The sequence below is a fragment of the Fukomys damarensis genome, unplaced genomic scaffold (assembly GCF_012274545.1).
Source record: "Fukomys damarensis isolate Sample0158 unplaced genomic scaffold, DMR_v1.0_HiC HiC_scaffold_28, whole genome shotgun sequence".
NCBI classification, from domain to species: Eukaryota; Metazoa; Chordata; class Mammalia; order Rodentia; family Bathyergidae; genus Fukomys; species Fukomys damarensis.
The window spans coordinates 7,505,130-7,527,803 of NW_022900940.1; the positions used below are offsets into that span (position 1 = coordinate 7,505,130).

General features: G+C 39.3%; 1 protein-coding gene across 2 annotated transcripts in view; it reads right to left on the reverse strand.

Annotated features, from left to right (window-relative positions):
- Pdzrn3 (PDZ domain containing ring finger 3) overlaps nucleotides 1–21,657 on the reverse strand; it is a 387,594-nt gene extending 365,937 nt beyond the window's left edge. Inside the window, exons 1-2 of one of the 2 annotated variants that reach the window (XM_010629965.3) lie at nucleotides 21,603–21,657; nucleotides 21,366–21,476 (exon numbers count right to left, since the gene is read on the reverse strand). In XM_010629965.3, the coding sequence (XP_010628267.1) occupies nucleotides 21,366–21,431 (66 nt within the window). In that variant the 5' untranslated portion in view covers nucleotides 21,432–21,476; nucleotides 21,603–21,657. The other variant, XM_019208309.2, reaches the window with a different exon arrangement.
- Nucleotides 21,658–22,674: the final 1,017 nt, after the last annotated feature.

The following is a 22,674-nucleotide window of genomic DNA, read 5'->3' on the forward strand; positions in this document are numbered from 1 at the left end:
AACCAGATGCATCTCTTTTTGCCAGACTCCCCTTTTCTACCCCAGTCCCACCAAAATAGCTTTGGGGCATATTTGAGTAGCAGAGACCAGTATTTCTCCCCACCCCTTCTGTTTCCTCTCCTGTTTTAGTCTCTTAAGCATGTTGGATACTCTGTCCTCATTTTCTTTTCCCAAAGTGAAAGTTGCTGTCTTTTTGGTAACTTGGAACTGCAAGGAAAAATTCTTGGGAAAGTCATGTGCTTTTTATTACCATGTTGTTTATTCATGTACTTGAAACACATTTATACTTTAGGCTATTTGTGGAATAAAACATTCAAATGAAAAAACAAACCAGTGAATTTGGTAGTCTTCTTAAGGAAACAAAGAGGAGTCTCCTAGAGAGAAGCACATTTAACTCTTTTTGTCTCTTTTTCTAATTGAAGACCCTTATTGACCACTGCCATAGGTTGAAATGGATGCCACCCTCTCTATGTGAAAGTCATCATGGCCAAAACTTGGAATTTGTTGTCACCATTACCAAGGAAACGAGTTATCCAGAGCTTACTAGAATCATGTGCAAAATAAAACAAAGTGATTATAGCGACTCAGCCCCAACTCTGCATGGTGGTGGGGATCAGGATGTAGGACTGTTAAATACTGTGAATAAGTGTTCTATAGCCTTACTCTCCAAAGCATAACCCAGACACCAGCAGCACTGGCACACTTGAGAATGTGTTAGAAATGCAAAACCTCAGATTCTACCTCAACTCTTGTGGAACTAGAATTTGCATGTACAAGATTCCCAGGGACATTCTTGCACACTGAGGTCTGAGAAGTCCTGCTCTGCTAGACATTTAATGTAGTCATTCAACACCAGCAGGGAACAGATACTCATATTACTGTTTCTTAAATGAGAATACAGAAACTTGGGTTGGCTAAGGAACTTGTCTAACTTCTCAGCTAGTTACAGGTTGAAGGTTGGAATTTGAATTGTGTTGCATCTGACTTAAAATCTTATCTACTTTTTACTCTCTTGCAGGGCCTTCTTCCGCCTCCCCGAAGCTTAGTCAATGTTTGCAGCTTGAAGTTCAATCAGAGGAAATATGAGACCTGAGTTTCCTTAAGGGAGGGCTCAGTGAAGCAAGAATTAGGGTACTGGGGTCCTTGATAATGGGTGACCAAGGGCAGGATGGGACGAGTCAAGAAGGCAAGATCTTCTAGATGAGGACAAGTAAGTATGATGCTGAGGATCCAAGCTTTTGTGTGTGTGCTGGGCCATGGTGCTGTGTCCTGCGAATCTGTGAATGGTGGGAGGAGGATCAGAGGATAGGTTCTCTTCATCTTTGAGGTTAAGTGGCAGAAAAATTAGGATTTTTGTCTTTTCTAAATCCCCTCAATCAAAGCTTATAAAGAATGACCTTGAGGGTCCAATTCATCCTATTGATGGGCATTATTTGGCTTACATGATCTAGGCCAACATAATGTTTCACAATTCCCCTAAAATTTGAATTATTTGCCAACATATTTTTAAGGCTTTTGTGAAAGTAAAATATATATAAGGAAGAGTGGATATATATATAGGTACTTGCTCTGTTCAAAGAATTTTCACAAAGAGGGCTTGCTTTGGCAGCACATATACTAGAATTTTCACAAAGAGTATATCTGTAAAATTAGCATCATAATCAAGAAATAGAACATTATCAACACCCTAAAGTTCCGCTCTTACTTTCCACAACAGATTAACCAATATCTTGACCCTAATTGCATTGATTAGGTTATTGACCACCATTCAAATATTGTAGGATTTAATATAAAAATCTGAGCTTTCTGGCTTGTCCTGAACATTGAAGCATTTTACTATTGAAGCATAGTAACATTGGCTTATGTTCTCATAGGACTACGATCCAGAAGAGGAGGGTCTGTTCTGATTATGAAGGAATGCTCTCACCAGTCTGCCACTCTCCCCCTCCATAGCTCCTGTGTTCAGGAACCAAGACACTCATCAAATCTCATTGTTCAAGAGATTTTATGAAACTTAATCTCCAGACCATCTCTCCTACTGGGTGAAAGTGCAAGTTCCAACCCAGATAATCCCTTCATATTCCTGGTGACCAGCCCCATCCTGAAGCTACCCCAAATTACTTTGTTAGCATAAACTTTTTGTTATAGACAATGAGACATACCTGTTACTCAGGAAATTCCAAAGGCTTCAGGAGCTCTGTGTCAGAAACCACAAAGACCAAATGTATTTCTTATGATATGATAGTATCTCAAATGTTTCTTACAAATGGAAGTTATGATAATCCTGTCTTTTTAAATTAGTGCATGCTTGTGATATGTAATAACACATTCATTTAGTGGAACTTGTGCATACGCATATCATATCTAGTTGATTTTTTTTTTTTTTTTTTTTTTTTTTTTTTTTTTTGGTACTGGAGATCGAACTCAGGTCCTTGAGCTTGCAAGGTAGGTGGCAGAACCTCTGAGCTAAATCCCTGGCCCACATCTTTTTGATTTTTAATTCCTCTCTTCCTTGGGTCCACTGCCTATGTCCATAAAGTCTGCTTCCTTGTTTCCTATCAACTCTCATTTATTCTTGATAATCCTTTCTCATTCTGACAATTCAGATTTCAGGGTATCAAGAAGTGGTGATAAATATTTGCCAAAATAAATGCAAATAGAAACAGATTTCAATCTCTCAAGAGGCTTTTCCTTTTCTTCAGTATCTTTGCCCATTTTGTGCTACTGCCAAAGACTACCAAAGTCAATTAATTTATAATGAATAGAAATTTACTCCTCACAGTTCTAGAGTGTGAGAAGTCCAGGACTAAGGAGCCTGCATCTGGGGAAGACATTCATATTAATATAAGGATAGACTTGCCCTCTCTTAAAAGTTTCTAGGGTATGGTGGTACAAGCCTGTGATCCCAGCACTCAGGGCAACCCAGCAACTTATTAAAACCCTGTCTCAAAGAAAAGAAAAAGAAAGGACTGAGGATATAGCTCAGTGTGAAGGCCTTGGGTTCAATTACACACCCACACACACGCACACACACACACACACCTCTCACTATACACACACACACACACACACACACACACACACACATCTCTGAATATTCATTCACATGCAATAGAATGATACTGGACCTTTAGTTTATGCCATACACAAAAATGTCAAAACAAAAAATGAAATACAGTTTAAATGTAAGACCTGAAATTTTCAGACTCCCAGAAGAAAAATGGGACAAACTTGACATTAGTCTCAGCAATGAGTTCCTGAATATTAAAAGGATAGGAAGTAAAAGTAGAGAAGTGGGATGCCATTAAACTAAAAAGCTCCTGCACGACTAAAGAAACAATCAACAGCAAAAGGCAAAACTATGGGCTAGCAAAAAATATTTTCAAACTTCATATGTGATAAGGGAATACTACTAAAATATATGAAGAACTCTAACTGAACGGAAAAGAAAACTACTTAAAAATGGAAACAGGACTTGGACAGACATGTCTCTAAATGTCTGCCATTCTATGGAAGAAGGGCAAAGAGAGAGGGCAAGAAAGAATGGGAACAAAGTTGTTCTTTATAAGGAATACCTTCCTGTGACAAGGCGCCCTGTCACAGGAAAACAGCATTACTAGGGCAGCCTTGTGCTCAGTCATCTTTCATGATAACCCATCTTTCAACACTGTCCAACTGCTGATGATGTTTGCAGCTCACGCTTTTGTGGGGCCGCACTGTAACCATTGTACTCAGTTGGCACTGCGAGGGTGTCTTCTGCAGGGGGTTTGGCAGTGGTGGCAGCCTCAGCAGGTACCCAGAAATGACCACATCCAGCCCTACTCGCGACGATAGTTCTCTCTCGTTCCTGACACAATTTTTTTTCTTTAATTTGAGCCCACTTTATAAATTGGAAAAGATATATTTTCATAGAATTGATTTTGGCCTGTAGAACTCTAAGAGCAAGGAAAAGTAAACCTAAATTGGGTAGAATCAGTCCGCACGAGGGAAGAATAAAAACCACAAAGCAGCAACTGCTCCATTTCCAAGGCAGACGGGTGTCTGAGATGGCAAAGGCAAAGCCACAACTGACGCGTGACTCCTTTCTCACACACGTACTGCCTCGGTTGAGGGGAGGCCCATCGTGCCTAAGGACTCCAGTGAATTCAGCGATTCTAGTGAAGGGAATCAGTCTGTGTCCTAATAAACAACACAGGCATGGACCGATCCACTGAGATGACACAGCTTGAAATTTCTGACTAACAATTCTTCCCTTGTTAGCATGAGGGGAAATTTTGTCACACTATCGGTGATAGACTTGCCCTCCTGTTCCTAGGTAATAAGGAATTAAATCTGAGGTAGGATAACGTCCACAACATGGTGTTGATAAAACTGGATATCCATATGCAAATGAACAGTACTGGACCTTTATTTTATACTATATACAAAAATATCAACCCCAAATGGATTGAAGTTGAAAACGCAGCACTTGAAACTATAAACTCCTAGAAGAAAACAGTCTTTAGTCTTGTCAAGGATTCCTAGGATGTTACCACAAAAGCACAGGCAAAAATAGACTGAAAAGTTTCTGCACAGCAAACAAAATGAATAGCAGGGTGAAGAGACGATTGTGAGATGGAAAAAAAATTTTATACTACTCATGTGATAAGGGAGCACTATCCAAAATACTTGTATATGACAAATGCTTAAGTCAGTAGCAGAAAACAAAAACAAAAAACCTAACTAAACATGGGCAAAGGACTTGAACAGACATTTCTCCAAAGAAGACATAAAAAATGGTTGAAGAGACGCTCAATATTACTGGTCATTAGGGAAATGCAAATCAAAGTTGCAATGAGATTGTTCTTTATATCACACATGGTTATTACCAAAAAAAAAAAAAAAGATCATATGTGTTGGAAAACTTTTGTGGAAATGCATCAGCCACTTTGAAAAGCACTGTGAGCATTCTTCAAAAATTTGAAATTAGGAATACCATATAATGCAGGAATCTCTTTTGGACATATTTCCAAGATAATTTAATTAGGAATTCATAGTAGTATTAGCACTCCTGTGTTTACTGTAGCACTCTTCATAGGAGCCAAGATGAAGAGACAGTTTAATGTCCAATCCACAAATGAATGGATGAAAAAGCGGTATATGCAAATCAGGAAATACTACTTGGCCTTTAAAGAGGAAATCCTATAACATGTGATGGCATGGATACAGCTTGAGTTCATTGTGCTAAGTTTAAAAAGCCAGTTGTAGAAAGAAACTTCTGCACAATACCACTTACTGCTGGTTATAGAAGGTAACAAAACAGCCAAACCCACGGCAGAAGAGAATAGAATGGCGGCTGCCAGTGACTGGGGAAAGGGGTGTGAGACTTAGTCCATCATGTCGATTTCAGTAAGCAACGCCCAACTGAACTGAATCAGCCTAGTTGTGAGTGTGGCTGAGGGGATTTACTGAAGACAGAGGGCAGCTGGTCCCGATGGTGTAAGGGTAAAGGAAGAAGGAAGACTCACTCCTGTTTCTTCAAAGGAGCTGCACTCTTCACTGACACCTTGGACCTTATCTCCTGGCTTCCACCACAGACCTTTCAGCCTCTGGCATATACCCTTCACGTCCTGATTCAGACTTGCACAGGATACTACACCGAGCTCTGGACTTTGGACTGAATCCTTTGGGTCTCCAGAACACAGACAGACCTTGTACACGCAAGAGTCTGTGGGTGGCCATGACAAGCTAATCTTGTAAATTCTTATATATTTGTGTATCTTACTTTAAATCTCCTTCGCTGGTAAGCACTATCTGATACAAGGGGTGTGTGTGTGTGAAATTTCAGTTAGCTATGAGGATTAAGTCTTGGGGATCTGCTGTACAATTGTGTGCCTGTTGTTTATAATACTGTACTACACACATAGTTGTTAAAAGGGTATATCACATGTAAATATTCTTAGCAAAATTTCAAAAAGTGGAGAATGAATACATCATTTGCTTTTAAGGAAACTGGAATAAGACCCTAAATAAGAGTCATCATTTTCCAGCTCTGCAGTATGCTAATCAGTTTACATGACGCTACAATAAAAAACACCACAACTAACATTAATCAAATGTTTCTTGTGGGAGCCAATCTTCCAGCTTAGTAACCAGCTGATGTAGCTCAAGTAAATTGAAAAAGACTTTAGGAGGTAGACACTATGAGAGTTCCCATTTTTACAGATGAAGAAATAGAGGCTGAAAGGAATCAAGCAAAGCAACTAAATTGCTGAAGTAGGGCGCTACAGTACATTATCTCCTGCCAGCTCTTCCTCCCCTTTTAACCACGGCATATTGCATCATCACTGTTAATCCAGCTTTTGGAGTTGACCCTGGGTGCCTGCTCCCCTCTTCCACCTTTCTGCCTGGGAAGACAAAGAGAGATTGAATCTCAAGTGGTTGAACTATTAACAGCCTGGCTTCGGTTCTCCCTTGTCAAATGGTATGGAAAGTATGAGGTGCTGTCACAGGGATAATTGGCCACCCAAGAGGGAGGAGAACTTTTATGCTTGCTGGAGTCTGGGATGGGCTCTTTTGGATTCTCTTAGCAACCCTCTACCAGGATGTATCTTTGGTAGGTTTTCTATTTCAGAAAGATTACTGCTAAAATTATCTGGGTTAGGAATGTGACAGAATTCTGGACCCCCAAGCATTTGGTTTGGAAATAAACAGCAGAGCTGATTATCTCTATTCAAGCTTAAATAAAACCGTATGAAGAGTCAGCCGGATCTTCCCCTCCATCCCCACCTCACCTCTTATGAAAGACCAGAGATTCTCGGAACGTCTATTACAACAGAACTTCCCCCCTCTTTTTCCCTCCTGAAAAAAAAAAAACAAATTTATAATCCCAGCTGTGCGCTGCAAATCAGCATATGTATGCCTCCAACTCTTTCCCAAATGTCTTGAGGCTAAAGAAACCCCAAATACATTTCCACCAAGCCTCCATCTTCTGAAATTTTGAGAGTGTGTACATTTTCAGAAATCTAATCAGGATGGTTAGGATTCATTTGCGCTTTACTCATCAAAGTTCTATTTTGCAAGAACCATTTGATGTCAAGGAAGTTTTTCAGTTCTCTCCCCCTCCTTCCCAAGTCTTTTATCTTACAACCAGGAAGTCACATTTTGCCAGCCGACTATGAACTGTAACCACAAAAAGTTGGAGATTGGTTCAAAGCTCAGGATTCATGAGGCTTGAATATGTTTTAGCCTCGGCAGAAGGCATTCCTTTCTCATTTAGGAGGACCATGCGTCCATGGGGGCTGGTTGGAGCAGCTGTGCTCCTGGAGACGTGGCCGGTGGGCTGTCATCAGTCTGAGCTATGTGTAAAGGAAACAGTCTTGTTCTGAGAGGTGCTGCGCTGGGAGCCAGAAGAGGAGTGAGTCCCATTTTCAGATGCAGTTGTGGAAACAGAGTCTCTGCTCCTTCTCCCTGTGCTCAGATAAGAAGCATCACTATCCATTCTCTTCCGCTGTTTGGAGAAGAGCTAAGCCACACAGTATCCTAACTGCAAGCCAGTTCATGGTTCTCTCTCCTTAGTCCCATTTTCCCCATGTAAGCATTCTTGTCTCTCAATTTTTATCCTTCCAGAGCATAGAGTAATTTTTTTTTGACATATCTTGTGACCTTTTGTCTTTCTCAATCCCTTTGTGCAACGTGTTCATCTGCATGGACCTTTTATTCCTCTCTCAAACCCTCCAGAAAACAAAACACCAAGATACCACTCAAATTCCTTCTTGAACATATTTTGCATGAAGACATTCATTAAAATATCATCTATATCTAAATCTCTATGTAACTTCTTTGAGACCTCTCAAAAGAGTTTATCACTTCCCTGTTTATTTTACCTCCCTATTTTATATGTTTGTCTCTGACAGCAACTTCTAAACTAATCATGAACTCCCTTGGTTCTATTTAGTCTTCTAGACAAGTGCAGCCCAACAGTATTCTCTTCAGTGATGGAAATGGTCTATATCTGCATTATCCAATATGGCAGCCACTGGCCACAAACCACTACTGGGCACTAGAAATGTGGATTTGAGGAACTGAATTTCTGATTTTTGAAAATTTTAGTTAATGTAATTGAAGTAACTGCATGTGGCTAGCGATTATTGTATTACACAGCTCTAGGCTGTTCCATACTTGAGTCACTTATTCCTTCTACTTGGAAAGATGCCTGGCACATGGTAGGGGACTCAGTAAATATTTGCACAATTTCAACTACTGTACATAGTTATAACCATAATACTGCAAGGCAGGTATGACTGACTTTAGCCATTCCATCTTCATATTTATTATTAAAAACAAAGTAAAATGAGATACAACAACAACAGAACATGGCTCAGCAAAGCTGAGTGGTTTAACCATAATGGGAATGACAATCTGTTTAAATTTTCTGTCCTTTCTATTTTCACTGGCAGCACTGTAGTTTAGTATTTGCAAGCAAACGTTTCTGTGAGTAGTTGAACATACAAGACGGGAGATAACATTTTACAGAACAGCTGATTGTTTCCACACAATTAAACATGTAAAAAGTTTCTCATATAAAAGCTAATAGAAAGGGAGAAAGTCTATGGCCATACCACCCTGAACGCGCCAGATCTCGTCTGATCTCAGAAGCTAAGCAGGGTCGGGCCTGGTTAGTATTTCTATGGGAGAAAGGGAAAAAGAAAGAAAAAAAAAAAAAAAAGAAAGAGAAAACTGACACGGTCCTTGTACATCTTTGGTACTGCACACATATTTAAAGGCTATGTTGGCTAAATGGATCCCATTGAAAAGAGGAGTATCCTAAAAAAAATAAAAATTAAAAATTAAAACAGCTAACAAATCGGGCAGCTCCTATTCTATTCACCATTGTTAACTTTTAAATGTCCATAGCCTCAGTTTGGCAGAGGAAGATTGCATGGTGGGTGTAACACTGCCATCTCCTGGTGGTCATTCACAGCCACTGTTTTAGAACAGTAAAAAAAATCCAGAAGCGCTGGGTAATGACTTACATCCTTTTATTATTACTCTTAGCCTTACACATTAAATATAGCTTTAAAACTGTTTTAACTTTGAAGAAGAAAGCATTACCATGCCTTAAAACACTGCCTTTTAAAAAATAAATAAATATAACCACATGGAGATTTTCTTAACTCCTCTTCTTCAGTCAGCTGGATTGTCTGCTGCAACAACCTGATGTGTTCTATTTTTGTTTTTGTTTTGTTTTTTGGTACCAAGAATTGAACTTGGGACCTTGAGCTTGCAAGGCAGGCAGCGGAACCACTGAGCTAAGTCCCTGGCCCCAAGCTGATGTGTTTTTAGCTGGCTTTTCACTGACTCACATTCTACCCCCTAACAAACGACTGTGCTAGGGTGTAGGTTGATGGGATTGCACATCATCCTGGCCCCTCGGCAAGTGTTCCTCAGTTGCTTCCTCTTTTGATTAAATATATTTCTACATCTATGTCAAAGGTTATTATATCTAAAGATACACATTTTGGCTAAACAATGAGATGCTGTGATTATACTAAACCAGGTGCTTTAATCTAATGGAGCTTTAAAGGAAGCAACAGTCATGGTCCATGGAAGTGGATGAACCAACAGTACCTCCCATTAGAATTTGGGCTGCCATCTTGCTCAGCCAGGAGCACTCACAGGGCAAAGTGGGACATGGGATTATGATAACCTCTTAGTCGGGTGCTTTACAGAACAGTCCTGGTCTTGTGGGGAGAGTCACTGTGTACGTTCCCCTGCATGTTTAGTTTGTTGTGAACACTGAGAAATAGATGAAGACAGAAAAGAAACATTTCTATTGCCTTGAGTTCATAGACAGACTGTGTACAGATTGAGTCGCAGTGGGCCTTTAGTGACAATTGGCAGCATGGCCATTCTATCATCACCAAATCTCTCTTCTCGCATCACTCCCTTCCTTGCAGGATCCAGCTGCCTTTCTGGGTCACTGGTCAACCTTCAAACACCCAGTCACCCTTTAACCCAAGCTGATCCTTGGAGATTGCCTACTGGAGATGAATGAATTACATTGAAACATATCATCCCCGATTCATTCATTCATTTAACAAAAATGGCTGAACACAAAATAATAATTGGTGTATTTTTAGGGACACAAAAATAGAATGAGAAATGGACCCCGATTCCAAAAGATACATTGGTTTGTCTTATGCGTAGGCTACATCTTTAAAGAACCTTTACTCTGTATGTCATGTAATAGCAAGCATTTTTTATATTTATGTATTTTTATTAGTACATGTTTGTAGTACATCATGTTTACATTTCTTATGTTGAGTTAGTGCATGTACATAGCACATGTTAATTCCTTTTTTTGGGGGGGGTACCGGGGATCAAGCTCTGGACCTTGTACTTGTGAGGCAGGTGCGGCTCCACTGAGCTAAATCCCCAGCTCACTAATTCCTTTTTAAATCCCCTTTCCTTCTCCTCGCTCCCTACTCCATCTTCTGATCACCTTCCCATTGAGAAAGATCTGTCTCCCTACTTTCTATTATTTATATTTTATCTTGCTCTTTATTTATAATTTGGGTTTCTCATTTAAGAGAAACTATGTAGTATTTAAGCTTCTGTATCTGATTTATTTCACTTATATTTATGGTCTCAAGGTGCTTCCATTTTTCTACAAATGACTCGCGTTTATCTTTCTTTATGGCAGAGTAGTACTCCACGGTGTGTATATAACTACTGTATTGTAGTATTCATTTGCCTGCTCCATGTCAGGCATTGTATTAAGTGAAAAAAATGAAATGTTACTAAGATGAATATGAATTCTGCTCTTGGCAATTGGTCTTTTGGGGAAGACAAGTAAACAGGCAACTATAACCTGGTATGCTTATCTTTTGCAATCCATTTTGGCCACTCAGAATTTGATTTTTCGTTTGGTGCCAGGGGTCGAACTCAGAACCTTGTCCTTGCAAGGGAGGCACGGGTGCCACTGCACCAAATCCACAATGCATTTGATTTAATTTCTACATTGAAATATCCCTCTCCTGTCAGTCTTGGCTAAAGCAAAGAAAACTCTAAGTATTTTCTCCCAGCTTCCTATGAAGCTGAATCACAGGACTCACTAGACTCTAAGTGGTGGCCCATTGCCTCAAGGAAGATATTGGATACTTGTTTTTTCTAATGGTGGCAGTGACAATTTTCTTACCCAACTTCTCAGAATGTGCTTTGTGATATTTTTTCTGATAATTTCCTCAGGCTTCCTTGGGATTCTCAGAGCCCTTATTACTCTTTTAATAATTCCTATTTATTTCAGTAAGTTTGCTTTGCTTTCTCTCCTGTGCCTAGGATCCTGAATTGCCCATTGCATACCACTGCAATGTGAAGGACAACAGTGAGGGAAAATCAGTGTGCAACCATCACTGACAACATAGAGACATAACATAGTCATCTCAAAGCCAAACTGGAATTATCCAGGTTATTAGAGGAAAGGAGCTGAAAACAGAATTCCAGGTGGGGTGGAGTGTAGAGCCTGTGTCCAACCCAGCGACAAGTCTTTGAGATGGGAATTCTGAAGCCGGTTTTCACATGTGAGGAAACCAGGCCTGATTGTATAGTCTCTGAGTTCAGTCATTGTGGGTCTCTTCCAACTGAGTCCTGGGAATATATTTACTCCACTGGTCTCTAGTTCTATTCTTGAAAAACCCTTTATCTTGAAGTGTACATGGGCAGAAAGGTACTCAACACATAAATGTAGAGACTAATAGCCTTATAAGGAATCCTCATTTAAGTCCCACTGCTCTTTAGGATGTGGAATGCTCTGAGAATCCGGAAGATAGATCCTCAATGGTCTGCTTCCATTTAACACCCTGCTCTCTTCCCATAGGTGACACTGTCCTGACTCAGTTGAACATCATGGTTTTGCATCTGGCTTTGAACTTTGCATAGGAGGAGTGCCACACTATTTGTGAATGTTAGGCTTCTTTAGCTCAACCTGAAGTTGGTATTTCATTTGTAGCTTGTTAATTTATATTGATGTGTAGTAATAACTGTATACATTTATTTAAGAGTTGATGGATATTTGATTATTTTCAGTTTATGACAATTACAAATTTTATTGCTAAGAACTTTCTCATAAATATTTCTTAATGTATGTGTGAATAAATTTGTTAAACAGGTACCCGAGTGGGATTGCTAGGTAATAGAACATTAATACATCCAAATTTAGTAGATAATGACATTTTCCAAAATTATAACACCAAGTCAAGTTTTCACCTGAAGTTTAGGAATGTTCCACATCCTTTACAACATTTGGTATGGTGACTTTTTTCAGCTTTTGCCATTCTGATATGACTTTAATTTGCATTTCCCTGATGGCTGGTGATGTTAAGCAACATTTTGTATGTTTCTTGGCCATTTTCCCAGTACTATTTATCAGATGGCCATTTCTTGGCATATATTTTAGGTTTAAACATCTTAAGGATGAATGCATCTGGTTTTCCAAAGATAGTCCGGTGTTTTTCATTTCTCCAAGTTCATGGTTTTCATTATGTCTTTTAATATAGACACTCTCTAGATTTGTGGGTCTCTGTACTTTCTCACAAAGTAGCTCTCTTGGGGCAAAGTTTTTGTATGTGGAGTTGGCTCAGTGTATGTACAAAGTTAAGGACAGACCAAGGGGAAAGCAACTGAAGGCCATTGGCCAGGTCACTAATGGTCTCTTGGATGTTGTTTAACACTGGCCTAGGCGATATGTATATTTTCCCACACATTTGCTGGGTAAAAGTCTCAGTGGACATGTTACTGTGAATTTATGATACTTTGTGAGGAGTTTGGGTTAGCTCTGTAATAAAAATTCTGGCATATGGAGACTTAGGTCTGGTTCCCACACATTAAAGGCTAGAAAGAGCATAGCTACATTTTCTTAAGGTCAGCTTAGTGAAGTCTCCAAAGATAAAAGGCACCTTCTGATTGAAGCCTTGCCCTGAACATATTTTTGGCAGAGGATTTCCAACTTCCATTCTCCTGGGATGATCAAATGAAGTCCTGTTTTGTCTGTTGTTTTGACAAACTCACTTTGGCAGGAACAAGGGGGTATTACAACCATTTTCTGCTTTAATTTCAAGATTTTGTAATCAGAGCAAGAAGACAATTGCAATCAATGGAAACCATCTATTCAGAATACGGACCAATATAGAAACAAATGTAGAGTAGCAACCAAGAACAGAAATTACAGCAATTGTTTTTGGGTTTTGCCAAAGGTTATTAAGACTTGGAGCTTTTTAGTCAGGTTAGGTCCATAATCCCCACTATTTTTAGCCTTAAATCGTAACAGACTGACAGAATTGTAGCCTATTGCTCCAATGACACAATGGCAGTCCTGTGAAGATACACATATTAACTTTTCACAGTCCTTTGAACAAAGCTCCTTTGTATTAGCCAGAAGTTTAGTTGCATGCAACAGGCACTGAATAGAATTATCCTAAGGGAAGGGAAATCCATATATTATGGGCTTACTGACCCAGTGAGAAACTAGGGGACCAGACTCATAAAATTGACTAGAATCAGGGCAGCTGTAGAAGGCAGGGTATGACGGAGCACGGTACTGGTCACAGGGCAGGAAGGCCAGCTTGACATGATACTGACTTCAGTGAGCCTTTCTCTTAGGAAAGTGTATCTTGAACACAGACACATGTGCATGAGTCTTTTTTGGAGCTGATTATTGTCATGGCAGCACCTGAGTGAATGAACTGGTGGTGCTGTCCTGATCTGTTATGGTTTATATCTAGATGCCCCTTCCCAAATCCTCATGTGCTCATAGGTGGGGCTTTTGGGGAGGTGCTTCGATTATGGGGGCATGATATTTATTGGTGGATTAGTTTGCTGCTGAGTTTATAGCTAAATGAGATTTGGGAGGTAAAGCCTGGTTGGAGAAGGCAGATTACTGGGGGCATGTCCTGTCAGGGTCTATCTCCTTCCATCCTCTTTGATCCCTCTCTCGGCTTCCTGTCTGCCATGCCATGAGCTGTTTCTCCTCTACGACGCCCCTCTGCCATGCCACTTTGCCTCAGAGCTAGCTGACTGTGGACTGAAATCTCTGTGAACTGTGAGCTAAGATAAACCCTTCCTCTGTTAAGAGTTGTGGGTATTAGATATTGCCTCTCCACCATGAGAAAGTAACTAAGGCACATCCTTCTCAGGGTGCCTTTTTTTCCCCCTCTTCCACAGGTTAAATTAGGAACCCCGGATTCTTCCAATAATTGATTTCTGTAGTGGTTGGCTAGAGTTTTCTTTTACTTGCAAATCAAGAATTCAAGTTATAATATGACTGATGGCACATACGGCACAGCTTGCGTTCTGTTCTAGGAAGGATAACAAGAAAGCACTTTTACAGTTTTAGTAAAGCCACATGACTCAAGCAGTCGCAGAAGAGGCCCTTCACTTGGTTAAGTTCGTACTGTATCTCCATGTGATGCAATGAAGAAATGCTCTGGGCACAGAGGGCCATCAGAAGACATTTTTACAGTAACGTGATAAATTATTGGTTTTGAAATTGGGTTCGCAGGTGTTTCTGGGACTCATAGAAAGTGTCACTTTCTATGACACTGGGTCACTGGGAGACAGGGATGAACGGGTTTCTTCTGTACTTTTACTTGAATTGGTTTTATAATCTGGGATTTCTCTTAAGATTTGTTCAGGACATAAAAAGAATTAAGATGTTGTAGGTACGTGTTCCAACTCCCCACTGTGAATGTCATTGTTTTGGATGGCAAACATGTACTAAAGAAGGCATTAAACTCCCTGCACTAAATCACTGTTGCCTTTTAACATTTAATTCTGGAAGTATTTCATGTTGAGAAGAGAAATATAAACTTATTTGGTTGTGCTCTGGCTTATACTTGGATTAAGTGTGAACCCTAAAGGGTCACGGGCTGGAAGCTGGTCCTAGTGTGGTGGTGTTGAGGAGGTGGAAGCTCTGAGAAGAGGAGCCTCGCAAAGGGTCATTAGGACATTGGGGGCACCATGGGATTAATGCACATCTCACAGTGAGTTAGTTTGGAAGACAGTGGGTCATTATAAAATGTGGCCAACTCCTGCGCTTGGTTCCTTCTCATCTCATCCAATTCATTTTGCAATTCTCTGGCTTACAGTGTTGCAGCCAGAGGGGACGCTCACCAGGATGTTGATACCACACTCTTGAACTTCCAGAAGTATAAGCTAAACAAATCTCCTTTATTTATAAAGCACCAAGCCTCAGGTATTTACTTACAGAAACAGAAAATAAACTAGTCAATATAGACTCTTACTAGCAGTGGATCACACTTATCACTTTTATCATCCCAGTTTTATCTTTATAATCATCAAGCCAAGTCACCTATTGGTTGATTATTCATTTATAATAGTCTTTCTTTTTTCCTCATAAGTTTGACTATTTTATTAACTTCTTAAAGCCTGGAATTGGGTTGAGTTGATCTTCATTACTGTGTTTTAGAAAATAAGTTTTGCCCTTTATTATTTTCCTCCTTCATCTGGCTTGATTTTTCAATTTTTTGCTCATTGGCTTTTAATTTTGTTTGATTTTAAAGGTAATACATTTATTTTAAAGTAGAGCTTTTACTCTAATAGACAAAGGTTTTTTTGTTAGTGATTTTTCAAATAGTTTTCATTTGCTTTCTTCTATTACTAATGACTAATGGTAGAGCATTTACAAATTCTGAGTGTATGTATTTGTGGGGATGATGTCTTAATTTATTATATTCTTGGTCAGAGAACATAGTCTGCAGTATCTAAAATTCTTTGATTTTGAGATTGCATTTCTACATCATTAATGGTGATTTTTTAAAAATCTATGCTATCTGTACTTCTAGAGAGGATTAAAAGTATATCACTGGGTGCAGGGTTGAAAACAGGCATTAGACCTAACCTGTGAATTGTGCTTACAGCTTTACATCATTATTGCTACTTCTTGATAGGATGCTTTCTGAAGCAGGTGTGTTAAACTTCCCTTCATGATTGCAGGCTGGACTATTTCTCTTTTTACTTCTATCACTTTTGGACTGACATATTCTAAAATTCCTGGGGCACACAAGTTTAGAATAGTTACATCTTCCCTTATTAGACTTTCCCCCTTGTCATTATGTTTTACTATGTCTAGTGTCAGCCTTGAATTTCATTTTAAAATCTAAATCTGATAAACTTTGCTTTTCAATTTGAAAATTTTATTCTTTTATGTTATGGTTACTAATGTATTTGTTATTTGGTTTTTGTTTTTGCTACTGGGGATTGAACGCAGGTCCTTGTACATATGAGGCAGGTGGCAGAACCACTGAGCTAAATCCCCAGCCCAACTAATATATTTGGATTTACTTCTTTACCTTTTTGGGGGCTTTGTCATAGTTTATTTCTTTCCTGATTTCTCCTGGACTGCTTGAAGTTCATAGGGTTTATAGCAGCAGCAGATTTATGCTTAGTTCCTCAGGTTGCTGGGACAAGAGGTCCCCTCACTCACATGTGTGCAGTCCAGTGTAAGGATTAGAGGGGAAGGGTATATCCCCACTGGCGCTTTCACATCTTTGTACAGCTCTTTCAAGCAGCCTCAGGAGAAATACTTCTTCGAGTTGTTAATTGATTGACTGATTCATTCATTCATCCATATAATATTGAAAAGGCTTGCTATGTACCAGGCTCTGTAGCTGGTGCTGGAGGATCAATACTGAATAAAATGAATGGGACTTCTGCCTTCACATGGCTTAGGGTCTAGGATGGACACACTCAGCGCATAGATAGATAGATAGATAGATAGATAGATAGTTTAAATTAAAATTAAAATTTTAATTACAAATTTTATCACAAGCCATAAAATAATTTGGATGCAGAAGGAGAGAACAACAAGGTGGGGTTTACTTGAATTTGGGGGCTGAGCTTTGTGAGGAAGACACAGCTTCGTGGAAGCACCCACAGAGTGCGAAATGAGGCAGAGAATGACCATTATTGCCCCAAACACGTTATTTCTTTCTTCCTTAGCAATATAATCCCAGACTTGGGCTGGTCCGGGAGGTTACACATGGCAGCCCTTCCTGGGTGTGGCTGGGTGTGACTGTCTTAGTAGTATTTGGTCGGAGGGAAATGCGTAGAAGTGGTGTTCAACTCCCCTTGGCTTTCGATTTTGTTTGATAACAAAATCAAAAATTTTGATTTTTCATAAATGTTTCATAAAAGAGATGAAGGCATCTCCTAGGGAATGGATCTGATTTTTCCCTTTCTGCTTCTAGTTTCTTAGCTTGAAGGCACGGGAATGGGAGGAGATACCTTGAGCTGTGGTGTGAGCTAGGAAACAGAATCTGTGAATAGTGGAGCAGCAAGACTGCAGGATCCTCACCTCCTGGCAGTCGAGTTCCAATCCACCCCCGGATTACCTACTTGGACTTCTCCATGGAAAAGAAATAGATTTCTACTTTTTTCAGCCACAGGTATGTTGGGTTTAGGTCAACTGAAATTAAGACGTATTTTGAGAGTTGCTGCCCTAAGAAGGAACAAAACTTCCTAGAGTAATAATTCAAAATTTAATACAGTACTAGATAGAAAAAACGATCTAGAAAGCTTTTTAAGACAGTCTTCTGAATCCCACTCCCAGAATACTCTGATGTGGTCAGAAACAGAACCTGAGCATTTGCATTTTCTATTACATTTTAGAAGCTGCAGGAAGTCCTTGGTCCCCACATTAAGAAACAGTGTTCTAGGGCCCTGAGGCCAAAAAAGATTTTGACATGACCAAGGGACTAAGGACAGGGTAGATTTAGAGAGGAGGGTGGTACCAGGTAAAGACGGAAAGGGAGGCAGGGCCCAGATCGTGAAAGGCTTGGTAAGCCAGGAAAAGGAATTATTTTCTTCTAAGAGCAGAGTAGGCAAGTGACAAGCTCTGGTTTAACTTTCAAGAGCTGCTAAAGTAGCACCTGCATTGTCAAAGACAATTTGTTCCAAATTCATGTTTGAACTCTAAAAAGGCTTGAAAACTGAACTCATTTTCCCATATGAAATAATGGAAAATATAATAATTGATTTTGAGGTCCCAAAATTACACTTACAAATTCGTTTTTCCAGCATTTTAATAAATGTCACAATGATTTCTTTCTTTAACTCTACCATGGTTCTCACAGCTTTCCTCTAGGCTCTACTATTGGTACTGTTTTCCTTGGAGCCATGGTTACAATATTTTAAGCAAATGCAGCGCAATGACTGATACAAGCTCTATCTGTTGCCTGGGAGAGAGCAGTGCTTAGAATAAAACGTCAGCCCTTTCTGTGCACGGTGAGATATGATGCATGACTCACTCTTGGCCTATACAGGCTTTTTCAAGTCAAAGTTTTGGTTGACTATCAAGCAAAGTTGTGAAGAGCAGATTATTTTTGAACTTTGCTGTGTGCGTAGCGGAAAGTTCGAGCCTGGAGCCATTCCACAACTGCTGTATCACTGTACATAAAGAATGGGCCGCAATGCACTGAGATGCTTTATCAGTACTCCAGCCTGGAGATACTAGCGGCTTGGTCAATGGTGGTAGTACTGGAAATGGATTCAAGATTCATGCTGGAAATGAGCATAACAAACACTTTGCTGATGGCTTCAATGTGTGGAATAAAGAATGAGGAAGAATCAAGGATGATTCCCAGGTTTTTGTCTTAAGCAAATGGATGGAACCTTCCCAAACTGTGCTGAGCAGATTCCTGTGCGACAGACCACAAGCCAGAATTAGGGATGGTAGTTCACCACTCCCATTTGGGCAAATGGTACTTTCTAAAGATGCCAATGATTGGGATTATCCTTCCACCCAAGCTAGTCACTACAGTTTCCCAACCAGTCCCTGGGGTGGGTCAACCCTACCCACTTGACATCTCTTCATTCGTCTTTGTGTCTCAAATGTGGTTTGGAATTAGTCTGTTTGCAAGGGTGTGTGTGTGCGTGTGTTCTCTTTTTAGCAGGGAGTGCTGTAATTCTTCAGTCACAGGACACAATGAGCTCCCAGAATCCTATGGTTCTGGAGGTGTCTGTGTGTCTTGGCTGATATGTACAAATGGCCTATTTTCCAGCATAGTTCAATTATAAATCCATTATGGAATGACTTTCACAAGAAGAATCATTATTCTTTCTTTGGCCTTAACTCCTATAGTTTCTTGTTGCACGGAGGATAATATCCAAAATAAGGCCCTGTGTAATCAGATCCTTACCTGTTACATCTAGCATTTTTCCCATTCTGTTTCCACTTTAGTTATACTAAATTTCTCCTGGTTTGCCTCCTCAACTCACTTTTTCCTTTCTTATGGTCTTTGCACAAGCTGTTATTACTATGTATAGAAATCATTTCTCCTTGGTAACCTTGCCAAGTCCACTTATTCAGAATTAAGCTTTCTAAATGATACAAGGTTATTGTTCTATGCCTTCCCTTCCCATTTCCTTAACTCTAGATTTGGATAGATCTCTTTATCAAATGCTCCTGAGCATTCCTGACACTTATTTTGTTAATTCATCTTAATTATCTACAGTGTTTTATTATTTGGCTTCTTTAATGGATTATAAATGCTGTCAGAGCAGGAAGCATGTGTACCCCATTTGGTGTCTCTCAGTGCTTACCCTACTACTTGGCACATACCAGGTGCTCAGTAAATGGATCATAAATTCACTGACTGAATTCAATGGTTGGGATACATTTATTCTTCAAGCTAGGAAGGACCATTAAAAGGTTTTAACAGCTAGACTTATTTGTAACTACACAATCATGCACTTATTTGTATTCTAGTGCCTTTGGTGGACTTTGGACCCTTGGTGCCTTTGGTTACTTTTGGTGTAATAAAGTCAGCCCTCTATATCTGTGGGCTCCACATTTTCAAATTCAATCCATCATGGATTAAAAAAATGTTTGAAAAAAAATCTGCATTTCAAGTGATAGAGTTTTAGGTCATTGTCCTTAAACAAAAAAGTCTAACAAGTATACATTAGCATTTACATTGTGTTGGGTATTACAAGTATGCATAGATTATTGAAAGTGTACAGGAGGACATACATCAGTTATATGCAATACTATGGCATTGTACACCAGGGACTTGAACATTCTGGGATTTTAGGATCCAGTTACAGGTAGGGCAGGGGTCGGAGGACACCCGCCCTGAGGGATCTGAGGAGCTGCTGCACAGCTTCTCACATTTCCAAAATGCCAATTTTGTCCTTTTATTTCTAACAACCTAAAATCTTAGTTTATATTCTAAAAATATTTATCTGCAAAGTATTTTTGTTTTGTCCCTTACTTAATTTTGTACAATGCCCTGCCCTGTTTTATTCAAAATTTCTTTCTCTTCCTTTTTTCCTTTCTTTCACTATGAGTGCTGATTTTTGGATCTTCACCATGAGACCTGACTTTGGATCTTCCTACATTAACAAAACATTGTCTCCTACTTGAAAAGTAGGAACATTCTCTGCAACCCACCCATTCCTTGATTATTTTTCATCCCCCTAGATTAAAGTTAACTGCCTCTATCTTCAGATTGTAAAATTTCTCTAGCTGGGAGGTTTTCTGCTCTGTGTACTTTTATGGCATTTTGTAAGCATTAGTGATATGACCCAGCATTTTTAGAGTACTATAACAGAGAATTATATATTAGAGAAAAATTAAGGCCATCCAGCCTATAATCAAGCCTTAAGAGAACTGCTGAATACCTCAAATGCATTTTGGATTTCTATAAAATTGGGCTTGGAATTTATATGGGGTTTCAAATAGTTTTTATCTCTCTCATCTTAATGATCTCCTCAATTTATGTACTCTCAATTTCCATTCTGCAGAACAAGTCAGAGCTGGTAAAACCAAAAATAGACTTTACTTTCTAATGCTAGTACTTATAAAGTGGAGAAAAATACCTCTAATTACTAAATCTTTCAAAATAATTGACAAATTGCAATGCAAAAAACAAACAAACAAACAATTGATACCCCACATTCATAAGAAAGAACCAAAAGATCTTGCTTTGTTAAAAGCTGATAAGTTCCATGTAGTCTAGCCCTTTGTAAGTTTTTTTTACAGTATTACTGCAAAAGAGATTATCCCCCCAGATAGAAATGGAGAAAACAGGTTTGGAAACTAGGAAACTTGCTCCAGGTCTTATAGTTAAAAATCTGTGAGGCTGAGAAATCTAGAACTGAATGTTTTATCACCTGTTTTCTTACTAAGACCTAAATAGGTATCAGTACTCATGGAATTAATAATGGTTGGACATTTATTTTCCATGGGCCAGGGATTTAGCACAAGGCCCTAAGTTTGATTCCCGGCAACCCCCAAAATGTTTTTCCCTTATTGTAGCAAGTATCCAAGATAATCAACATATAAAGAGGATGCATTTATTTTAGCTTACAGTTTTGGAGGCTTCATTCCATGGTGAGTTGGTCTCTTTGCTTTTAGGTCCACGGTGAGGCAGCATGTTATTGTGGGGAGTTCATGGCTGGCCAGCCCACTTATTTCATGGCTGGGGACAAAAGGGAGACAGGAAGAGACTAGCATCACACAATTCCTTTCCAGGGCATTTCCCCAATGACCTAAGCAGTCCCATTAGGCCCTAGCTTTTAAAGGGTCCACCATCTTCCAACCATACCAAACTGAGGATAAGTCTTTACACACGGCCCTCTGTGGGCACTCCAGATCCAGACCACAGTAGACAGGAACTGGGAAAGTGAATAAATACATGAACAAGGTAATTCCATAGAGTTGCGAAATATCAAATGGGACAGAGCAAAGGACACATGGGGTGAGAGAAGTATCTTTTCTAGTTATGTAAAAATTGCTTAAAATTTTCCTTGTTATGAAAAAATTCAATCACACAGGAGAGAACAATAAAATAAAACTCACATAGTCATATCCAACCATGCCAAGTCACGCCCAAACTTATTTTCCCTGTGTCCCTACCAACTCTGATTTTTTCATTTAGAAATACTTCATTAAAGATTTCCAAAAGACACATAGCTATTCTCATTTTACAAAGCCATATCACCATGTCACATCAAAGACAGATTTATTAGATATATTTATATTCATATATATTATATACATATATAATATATATATATTCAGAGTTTAAATTTGAGGAAAGGCTTATTGGGAGAGGCATGTTTTGATGAGAACTCAGCGGAAAAAGGAGCAAGTCGCATGAATATAAAAGGACAGTACAAAATTTTATTTTGAAAAACAAACTTAAAAGGTTTAGTAGCTACAGGGAAAAATGGATTCCTCAAAGCCAATTCTGGTGGTTTTCTATAAAATAGTACACTTAGAGAACATTCTTTTTTTAGGAATAGCGAAACGTATGCTTTTGATCCAAGATATGGTGGGTTTTTCCTTCTTCTCTAGCTGCATCTACAAAAGAGCAGACTTTCGACAAATGTGCAATATAAAGAAAGGAGCCTTAACCAATCCCAGGATGAGGACCACTCGGGGTCCAGCTTGGTTTCCATTGTACACTTGCTATGCCCCTGATAGCTGCTGAGCTTCTTTCTGGCCTCCTTGTTCCTGGCTGGATTACCAGCCTCTAGATCCTGTACTCTGGCCTTTTCATTATTTCTCTTTTGAAAATCCACTTAACCATATTTTTCTTGAACCAAGAGAACAAAATACTCTGAAAACCACTGAATTACCTCATACCACTATCTGTGTTTATTTGTTCTTTGAAA